The sequence below is a fragment of the Eimeria maxima genome, genomic scaffold (assembly GCF_000499605.1).
Source record: "Eimeria maxima Weybridge genomic scaffold, Emw_scaff239, whole genome shotgun sequence".
Lineage (NCBI taxonomy): Eukaryota > Apicomplexa > Conoidasida > Eucoccidiorida > Eimeriidae > Eimeria > Eimeria maxima.
In genome coordinates this window covers 25,693-35,692 of record NW_013563712.1, presented here as the reverse complement: position 1 = coordinate 35,692, position 10,000 = coordinate 25,693, and the positions used below count along the sequence as shown (strand labels likewise).

At 48.9% G+C, this 10,000-nt stretch overlaps 2 protein-coding genes across 2 annotated transcripts in view; one reads left to right on the top strand and one right to left on the bottom strand.

The window, feature by feature from the left end:
- The window catches only part of EMWEY_00023670 (RNA-binding region RNP-1 domain-containing protein, related), a gene marked incomplete at both ends in the record, with an annotated part of 3,986 nt that extends 530 nt beyond the window's left edge, over positions 1 to 3,456 (bottom strand). The window contains 8 exons of the mRNA XM_013477962.1: positions 138 to 433; positions 639 to 709; positions 856 to 921; positions 1,481 to 1,752; positions 1,974 to 2,081; positions 2,289 to 2,363; positions 2,730 to 2,882; positions 3,265 to 3,456. Coding sequence (XP_013333416.1) covers positions 138 to 433; positions 639 to 709; positions 856 to 921; positions 1,481 to 1,752; positions 1,974 to 2,081; positions 2,289 to 2,363; positions 2,730 to 2,882; positions 3,265 to 3,456 — 1,233 coding nt within the window. The remainder of the gene's footprint in view (positions 1 to 137; positions 434 to 638; positions 710 to 855; positions 922 to 1,480; positions 1,753 to 1,973; positions 2,082 to 2,288; positions 2,364 to 2,729; positions 2,883 to 3,264) is intronic.
- A 1,764-nt stretch (positions 3,457 to 5,220) lies between these two features.
- EMWEY_00023660 (hypothetical protein, conserved) lies at positions 5,221 to 8,830 on the top strand (the record flags this gene model as incomplete). The annotated part of the gene is made up of 5 exons (XM_013477961.1): positions 5,221 to 6,756; positions 6,973 to 7,555; positions 7,709 to 7,978; positions 8,206 to 8,336; positions 8,708 to 8,830. The coding sequence occupies 5 exons, from the start codon at positions 5,221 to 5,223 to the stop codon at positions 8,828 to 8,830; spliced, it is 2,643 nt and encodes an 880-aa protein (XP_013333415.1).
- Positions 8,831 to 10,000: the final 1,170 nt, after the last annotated feature.

Genomic DNA, 10,000 nt, shown 5'->3' with positions numbered 1-10,000 from the left:
AAGAAGAATCCTGCAGACATATATAGATATGTATTTATGCATGCATGCAAATATATACATACATATTGCTGCTGCTGCTGCTGCTGCTCCTGCTGCTGTTGCTGTTGCTGTTTGCTGCTGCTGCTGCTGCTGCTTACATGCGATTTTGTTTTATCTGAGCTTCTTCCTTTATCTCCGCTGCTGCTGCTGCTGCTGCTGCTGCTGCTGCTGCCATATTTATGTTTATCTTTGCTGCTGCTGTCTTTCTTTGCATGCTGCTCATCTAACTCACGATCCTCACTCATATCCCTATCCTGCTGCTGCTGCTGCTGCTGCTGCTGCTGCAGCTCCTGCTGCTCTGCTGCTGCATCTGCAGCATCATCTTCTGCCTCTAATTTTCTTCGCGCTTTTCTCTCTGCACGAACTGACGGATCCTCTAAACCCTCCCACCATTCTATACACAGCAGCAGCAACAGCAGCAGCAACAGCAGCAGCAGCATAAGATGCAGCAAGAGCAGCAGATGCAGCAGCAGCAGCAATAAGGGGAGGGTGCAAAATATAACCACAAAAAAATTTGAGGAGAAAAAAAAAACAAAAAAAATCCACAAAGGAGAATTAGGGTTTAGGGTTTAGGGTTTAGGGTTTAGGGTTTAGATTACCTCCTCTTAGATCTGCCTCAATAAGTCTTCTTTTATCTTCTTGGCTTATCTCCATCTCACCAACCAACTCCCTAAATAAATAAACAAACCCTAAACCCTAAACCCTAAACCCTAATCCTAGCATTGCTATCGACAAGAAGTCAACAATCGATGCATATAACTATAGTAGATGCAAAAACCCTAAACCCTAAACCCTAAACCCTAAACCCTAGCTCACTTTTCTCTATCTACAGCCAAGTTCTGTTCTTGTATCTTCCAAGCCGCTTCACGACGAGTGAATTCTCTGATCACAAACCCTAAACCCTAAACCCTAAACCCTAAGCCCTAGACCATAAACCCTAAACCCTAAACCCTACATATATCAAGCCATATAAACCCCCCTAATAGCTGCTTGTTGTGCACACAATCAACGGAACCCTTCACTCGAGGGTTTAGAGGGTTTCTAGGGTTTAGAAGGTTTCTAGGGTTTAGGGTTTAGGGTTTAGGGTTTAGGGTTTATTACCTCTCGTATTCTGCTTCTCTTCTTCCTGCATTTTGTAATCTTTCTAACTCACGACGACTTGGACGATAATCTTCTTCAATATAACTATACACAGCAGCAGCAGCAGCAGCAGCAGCAGCAGCAGCATTATGAGCAGCAGAAGCAGCAGCAGCAGCAGCAGTATGAGCAGCAGCAGCAACAACAACAGCAGCAGCAACAGCACCACCACAGCAGCACCGGAAGAAGCAACCCTATCAGCAACACAGCAAACAGCAGCAGCAGCACCACCACCACAACCGCAAACAGCAACAGCAGCAGCAACAGCAGCAGCAGCAGCAGCAGCAGGAGGAGGAGTACTCACGTTCGTCTATCAGTCCCATCAGGGGCAATACGATAGATAGAATTCTCTGCTGCAGCAGCAATTGCTTCAGGGTCTAGCTTCCTTAGTCTATGGAAGGCGGAGCCTGCTGCTGTATCTGCTGCTGCTGCTGCTGCTGTCTTGCTGCTGCTGCTACCATTTGTTAAATTACTGCTGCTGCTACCTTGATTGCTGCTGCTGCTGCTGCTGTGAGGCTCAGGAGGTTGCGGCGGTGGCTCTACCTTTGGATCTGTTGGCTCAGCATCATCATCGTCCTATTATACACCAACAAACCCTAAACCCTAAACCCTAATAAACCCTAATAAACCCTAATAAACCCTAATAAACCCTAATAAACCCTAATAAACCCTAATAAACCCTAAAAACTCAATGCTTGCTATCCAGCCCATATAAGCAGCAGACGCACAACTATTAGCAGCAACTGCAGCAGCAACTGCAGCAGCAAGAACAGCAGCAGCAGCAGCAGTTGACGTACAGGTAGGCTAGCATTTTTTTTATCTAATATTTGCTGCACTCCTTCTCTTAATTTTTTATATTCTTCTTGAATTTCTTCCTCTACTTGTTGTCGTGTCTTCGTCTTATACTGCAGCAGCAGCAGCAGCAGCAGCAGCAGCAGCAGCAGCAGCAGTAATAACACACATATATATATATATATATACATGCATGCAATTCATGTTGCTGCTACTACTTTTACCGCTGCTGCTTCTGCTACTGCAACTGCTGCTGCTACTACTGCTGCTGCTGTTGTTGCTGTTGCTGCTGCTGTTGCTGCTGCTGCAGTAGTACGTACAGCTCGCATAGTAGCAAGAATTCTTTCCTCTGTAACTTTTGCGATCTCCGCTCTAACTTTGTCATTGCAATTCACCTACATACAAAACCCTAAACCCTAAACCCTAGAAACCCTAAACCCTAGAAACCCTAGAAACCCTATAAACCCTTAAATTATCACCAAGTATAGAAATATTAAACCCTAGACAATAAACACAAGACTGTAGGGTAAACCTATTAAACCCTTATTTTAACCCTTCTAAACCCTTCTAAACCCTAATAAACCCTAATAAACCCTAATAAACCCTAATAAACCCTAATAAACCCTTATAAACGCTAATAAAAGAAAAGAATAAGATATAATAAGAGGAAAATATTGCCGTAAATCCGCTCCTTCTCCTACCGTAGGTAATAAACCCTTGTAAACCCTAAACCGTAAACCCTAAACCCTAAATATACTTACAACAAGAAGTCTATTATGTAATTTAGTATTAATAAGAGAAGATATACATTTAGCAGCAGAAAGAGGATCAACAAAATCAACAAATCCAAATGCCGCCAATTGACCATTTATTGGATCACTCTGTCTATTCCATCGTAATACACGACCAAATTCCTAAAGGAGAGGAAGGAAGGAGAGGAAGGAAGGAGAGGAAGGAGGAAAGAGGAGGGAGAGGGAGAGAAAGGAGGAAGAGGGAGAGGGACAGGGAAAAAAAAAGAAAAAAAAATATTATATATACTTGTTTTTATATCTATTATACTCTTTTCTATCCTATAATAATATATTATATTTCTTACATAGCAGCAGCAGCAACAGCAACAGCAGCAGCAGCAGCAGCAGCAGCAGCAGCAGCAGCAGCAGCAACAGCAACAGGAGAGCAACAAACAACAGCAACAGCAATAAGAGAGCAACAAACAGCAGCAACAGCAATAAGAGAGCAACAAACAGCAACAGCAGCAACAGCAGCAGCAACAGGAGAGCAGCAAGAATGTATTACCCCTAATAGATTCCTCATAAAATCATTATCTGCATGCTTAGTTATATTGCCTATATATAATGTTGTTGCTCTCTGCTGCTGCTGCTGCTGCTGCTGCTGTTGCTGCTGCTGCTGCTGCTGCTGCTGTGGTGGTAACAGAGGACGCTGCTGCATCATAGGTGTATGGACACCGTAACCCATTGGTGCTGTCATTGGCATCCCTACACCTATACATAAATAAATAAATAAATAAATAAATAAATAAATAAATAAATAAATAAATAAATAAAATAAATAAATAAATAAATAAGGAGACAATTATACTTACCAGGGACACCTGCTACTTGATAAGGAGACACCTCATATGCCTGCAGCAAATAAATAAATAAATAAATAAATAAATAAATAAATAAATTAATTAATTAATTAATTAATTAATTAATTAAATTATTTATTTATTTATTTATTTATTTATAATTAATTAAAAAGGAGACATGCCACATAAGGGAGGAGGAGACAAAAAAAAACAAACATTTAATTGTCTTTATTGTAAATGCATGCATGCAAATCTCTGCAGCAGCAATACTGCTGTTGCTGCTGTTGCTGCTGTTGTTGCTGCTGCTGCTGCTGCAGGCAGCTCAGACGCATAGCAGCAGCAGCAGCAAATGCTGCTGCTGCTACTGCAGCAGCACAAGCAGTGAAAACAGAGGATGTTACCACCAACTGCATGGTAAGCATATCCTTAAAAAAAGACAACAACAACAAGCAGCAGCAGCAGCAGCAGCAGCAGCAGCAGCAGCAACAGCAAGAGCAGCAATAGCAACAGCAGCAATAGCAGCAGCAACAATAACAGCAGCAAGGGCAACAGCAACAGCAGCAAACGCACCTGTGGAGGCATCATCGTTGGCGCTACCCCGGCCATTGGCCTCATCCCCATCATAGTTGGGGGAATTCCCCCGTAAGGCTGCATTGCTGCTGCTGCTGCTGCTGCTGCTGCTGCTGTTGCTGCTGTTGCTGCTGCTGCTGATGTATCAGTGGTGGTGTTGCTGCTGCTGCCCTCGTGGGAAAAAGTCTTTATTAAGAAACAAATTCTTTTCTTATAAACAAATTTAAATATAAGAAGGGAAGAATAGAGAGGATACTCTGCTGCTGTGGCCTCCCGCTGCTGCTGCTGCTGCTGCTGCTGCTGCTGCAGCGGGGTACCGCCAAGATCTGCGGCTGCTGCGATTTATTTCTTACGTAACACAACAAAGCATCCCTTAGAGAAAGGACAAGTAAGAGAAAATGTTGATAAGAGAGCAGCAGCAGCAGCAGCCGCAGCAGCAGCAGCACGGCGTCGAGCAGCAGCAGCAGCAGCAGCCGCTGCCGAGCAGCAGCAGCACCGGCGTGCATGCACGACCCCCCCATCCCCCCACTCTTCTTTAGATGTTCATCGTTGCCTTAATAATAATTAGGGTTTAGGGTTTAGGGTTTAGGGTTTACACCTAAAGACCCTCTCAATAGCCGCGATCTGCGGCAAGAGCAGCTGCAGCTGCAGCAGCAACAGCAGCAGCAGCAGCAGCAGCAGCAGCAACAGCAGCCAATCCTTGGAGCTATAAGGGCCTTGCCTTCTACGTGGTCACAGGTGACCTTATCCCTTGTTATTCAGCTAGAAGCAGCAGCTGCTGCTGCTGCTGCTGCTGTTGCTGCTGTGAGAGCAGCAGCAGCAGCTCCTGTCGTCAGTAGCATATTTGAAGACGCATGCACGACCCCCCTGCAGCAGCAGCAACAGCAACAGCAGCAGCAGCAGCAGCAAATGTATGAATATAATATATAGGGACAACAGAGGAGTCTAACAAGAGCAGGAGGAGTTCCTACTTCTTGTTGCTGCTGCATGCAGCAGGCACACACCAACAGCAGCAACAGCAGCAACAGCAGCAACAGCAACAGCAGCAACAGCAACAGCAGCAACAGCAACAGCAGCAGGAAGATGCACCAATGCCGTCTGCCTCCCTACTAAAGAGCAGCAAAGAGGAGACACCTGTTATTGATCTTTCTGCTGTCTCTCCTTTGCAGCAACCCCGTCGCCGCCGCAGGCGTCTCCGTCGCCGCAGCAGCAGCAGCAGCAGCAACTGCAGCAGCAGCAGCAACAGTAGCAGCAGCTGCTACGAACTCGAATACGTCACCCGCAGCAGCAGCAGCAGCAGCATTGGCAGCAACAAGGGGACTGCGACGCAGGGAAGGAAGCTCTGCGCGCGGAGCTCAGCAAGGATAGCTAGCAGCAGCAGCAGCAGCAACAGCAGCAGCAGCAGCAGCAGCAGCAGCAAAGCTGAAGGAAGGAAAGCCTCCTCAAGGAGCAGCAGAAGCATAAAGACTTCTGCCTTATCCGAATCTAGGCGCCCTATTCGAAGCCTCGTCAGCAGCAGCAGCAGCAGCAGCAGCAGCAGCAGCAGCAACCACAGCAGCAGCAGCAGCAACAATGGTAGTATTAGCAGCAAGAGCCACATCGGTGTGGGGCTGCTGGCAGCGCATGCTGCTGCTGCTGCTGCTGCCAATGGGGATAGGACCCCCCTATGGCTACGGCCAGCTTCTTCCCCATTAAAGGTCTCCAAGGCCCCTTCTGCTGCTGCTGCTGCATGCAGCAACAGCAACAGCAGCAACAGCAACAGCAGCAGCAGCAGCAGCAGCAGCAGCAGCTTTTCGTGGTATGAAGCAGCAGCTCCCGGGTGTACAGACAACTTTCAGTTTGTTCATCCTCCTGCTAAGGTAGCAAGGGTAATTGAATTCCTTCGCCCCTTTGCTGCTGCTGCTGCTGCTCCTGATCCTGCTGCTCCTGCTGCTGCTAATGCTGCTGCTGGGCAGCAGCAGCAGCAAGTGCAGCAGCAATGGCAGCAACAGCGGGATAGGAGGATGAGGGAAGGGGAGCCTTCGGACCCCAATTCAATGGATATTGATGGACAGTTCCACAGCAGCAGCAGCAGCAGCAACAGCAGCAGCAGCAGCAGCAGCAGCAAGCCGCTGCCTCCTTGTATCTTAGTGCTGCAGGGCCCCTCTGGTTGCGGTAAGCGTTGGCTGCTGATGGCAGCAGCAGCTTCCTTAGGTCTAAATGTCTTAGAGTTCGATGAGGCTGCTGCTGCTGCTGCTGCTGCAGGCAGTAGAGCAGCAGCAGCAGCAGCAGCAACAGCAGCAACAGGAGGAGGGAGCCGATACACCGCAGGGGAGCCTTTGTCATTAGGTGCTGCTCTCTTGTCTTTCCTCTCTGAATCAAGTAGACGCCGCGCGTTACCCTTAGGCAGCAGCAGCAGCAGCAGCAAGAGCAGCAGCAGCAGCAGCAGCAGGAGTGGTGCTGCAGTAGTGCTGCTGCGGCAGCTACCTACAACTCTGCTGCAGCATTCCCCATCCTTTACGCGTCGTCTGCAGCAGCTGCTGCAGCACCGTCTACAGCCGTACGAACAGCAGCAGCAGCAGCACCCCCAACAGCAGCAGCAGCAACAGCAGCAGCAGCAGCAGCAGCAGAGGAGCGTCCAGCCCCTAGTAATATGTATAGGAGATAATTATGATGATTTGCTGCTGCTGCAGCGATTTATACAAATAAATAATTCAGGTGTATGTACAGTTAAGCTTAATCCTCCTACAGATATACAGGTTTATTTATTTATTTATTTATTTATTTATTTATTTATTTATTTATTTATTTATTTATTTATTTATTTATTTGTCTTTTTTTTGTGTGTCTTTGCTGCTGCACAGGTTAGACGTTTGCTGCAGCGAGTGCAGCAGCAAACAGTAACAGATCTACTGCAGCAGGGACGTGCTGCTGCTGCTGCACGTATTGCTGCAGCAGACACAGCAGCAATTGCTGCAGCAAGCAGAGGAGATATAAGACAGGCATTAGGTAGTCTACATCTTGCTGCTGCTGCTCCTGTTGCAGCACCTGCTGCTGCTGCTGCTGCTGCTGTTGCATCAGCAGCAGCGTCACAAACCCCTCCCCGGCGAGGAGGCGGGAGACAGAATGCTGCAGCAGCGGGAGGAGGAACAGCAGCAGCAGCAGCAGCAGCAGCAGCAGCAGCAGCAGCAGTATGGTGTAAGGATGTACAGTTGGCGTCTTTTCATGCCTTAGGGAAATTCCTCTATGGGAAAAGGCTCCCTTGCTGCACACAGCAGCAGCAGCAGCAGCAACAGCAGCAGCAGCAGCAGCAGACATTGGACTCCCTTACCCGTCAGTCCATGCTGCCGACTGCAGCAGCAGCAGCAGCAACAGCAGCAGCAGCAGCAGAGGAGACAGAACCTTCACGGGGTATTTGGGGAGGCATGGTGTGGGCTCCAGTCAATTGTAAGGCTCCTGCTGCTGCTGCTGCTGCTGCTGCTGCTCCTGCTGCAGTTGTTGCTGCTGCTGCAAGTGTACCATCCTTCAGCAGCAGTAGCTGCAACACTGCAGCAGGGAATACGATAGACGCTGCTGCTGCTGCTGCTGCTGCTGCTGCAGCGTCATCTGCTGCAGCAGCAGATGAAGGTTTGTGGGATGATGACCTCGACGACTTGCTGGCAGCAGTTGAGGAACAGCAGCAGCAACAGCTGCAGCAGCAGCAACAGCAGCAGCAGCAGCTGTTACGGGTGCACCAGCAACCGCAGCGCTTGGATTGGTCACGTGTTGCTGCTGATGCTGCTGCAGCAGTAGCAGCAGCAGCAGCAGCAGCAGCAGCACCTGAGGCTCCCGTGATCCAACAGCAGTCCCCGCACTACATACTAAATGGAGGTGAGTCTGCTGCTTCTGCTGCTGCTGCTGTTGCTGCTGCTGCTGTTACTGCTGCTGTTGTTGTTGCTGCTGCTGGTTCTGCTGCTGCTTCTGTTTGTATTGCTGCTGCTGGTGTTATTTCTATGCTTGCTGCCGCTGCTGCTGCTGCTGTACATCTTCGCTTGGTGCAACACCCTACTCTACTGTTGCTGCTGCTGCTGCTGCTGTTGTTGCTGCTGCTGCTGCAGGTACTAGTTGGTTATGGGCAGCAGGTGAATCTATCCGCAACTTTACTCCTTGTGGTTCTCCGTTGCTGCCTCCTCCTCCTGTTGCTGCTCCTTCAGCAGCAGCAGCTGCTGCTGCTGCTGCTGCAGCATCAGTAGGGGAGAAACAGCAGCAACAACAACAACAACAACAACAGCAGCAGCAGCAGCAGCAGCCACGGCAGCTAACATTCATAGAGTTATACCCTAAGCAGCAACGACCTCCTCTATACTTCTCTCCTGCTGCTGTGCTGCAGCAAACCCCCGTAGATCCTGTAGGGTTTGTGCTGCTGCTGCATGCAAATTATATACCTTTCTTTGATGATATAGAGGATGCTGCTGCTGCTGCTGCTGCATTTGCTGCTGTTGATGCTGCTGCAGCAACAGCAGCAGCAGGGAATAGATACAAAAGAAGTAACACAGGAGGAGACACATCTGCAGCAGCAGATGCATCTGCTGCTGCTGCTGCTGCAGAGTGCTGCGGCAGAGCTGTCTTAGACGCCAATCTACACCCCTGCTGTCCTTCCCGCAGCAGCAACGGCAGCAGCAGCAGCAACAGCAGCAACAGCAGCAACAGCAGCAGCAGCAGGAGCTGGGGCTTCGCCTTTAGTGGTAGTATAGTAGGGGATATAAGAAAGAAGCAGCAAGATGTTGCTGCTGCTTGGTCATCATATACCCGCAGTGTTCGTTTGCTGCTGCAGCAGCAGCATCTGCTGCCATCTGAACAGCAGCAGCAGCAGCAGCAGCAGATTGCTACAGCAGCAACAAGCTCTTCTTTTGCTGCTGCTGCTCGTGTCTTTTGGGGTTGCTGCCTAGATACATCAATAGGTGTATTTGCTGCTGATATTTTGTCTCCTTTGTGTCTCCTTTATCAGCAGCAAAGGAGACAACCTAATAAAAGACCTGCTGTTCTTGCTGCTGCTGCTGCTGCTGCTGCTGGTGGTGGTGGCTCTCTTCGATGGCCTGCAGCAGCAGCAGCAGCAGGTAGCTGCGGGGGGTTGTGCTGTTTCAGCCCCGATTGTTGGAGGTTGCTGCTGCATTGGGAAGGACCCCTGCAGCAGCACCTGCAGCAACTGCAGCAGCAGCAGCAGCAGCAGCAGCGAGGGGGGTTGTATGGGCAGCAAAAGAGGCAATGGAAGGAGACACAGGAGACAGAAGAAAATCTATTTAGCAGCAGCAGCAGCTGCTGCTGCTGCATTGCCCCTCCTTTGTCCATTCCCTGTTCTATTTGCTGCTCCTATCAGCAGCGGCAGCAGCAGCAGCAGCAGCAGCAGAGGCAGTTTGTCAACGTATTACCGTATACAGCAGCAGCAACAGCAGCAGCAGAAGCAGCAGCAGCAGCAGGAGTGCAGCAGCAGAGTATAGAAGGAGACAGTATAAAGAAGGAGACAGAAGAAATAGATGATATTGAGGATTAATAAACACAGATTATCAACTATACTATAGACAGTAGCAGCAGCAGCAGCTGCAGCTGCAGCAGCTGCAGCTGCAGCAGCTGCAGCTGCAGCTGGAGTTGCTGCTGCCGCTGCTGCATTAACTGTATTTCTTCCTAGGCACCTGTGCTATATCCGCTTACCCTTTTTAACATCATATGCAGCAGCTGCTGCTGCTGCTGCAGTAGCAGCAGCTGCAGCAGCAGCAGCAGCTGCTGCTGCTGCTGCAAGGGTCTCTATGATGAGACAACGCGAGAGCGTTAAGAGGCCCTGTTAATCTTGTACAACAAAAACATAAATAAATAAATAAATAAATAAATAAATAAATAAATAAATAAATAAATAAA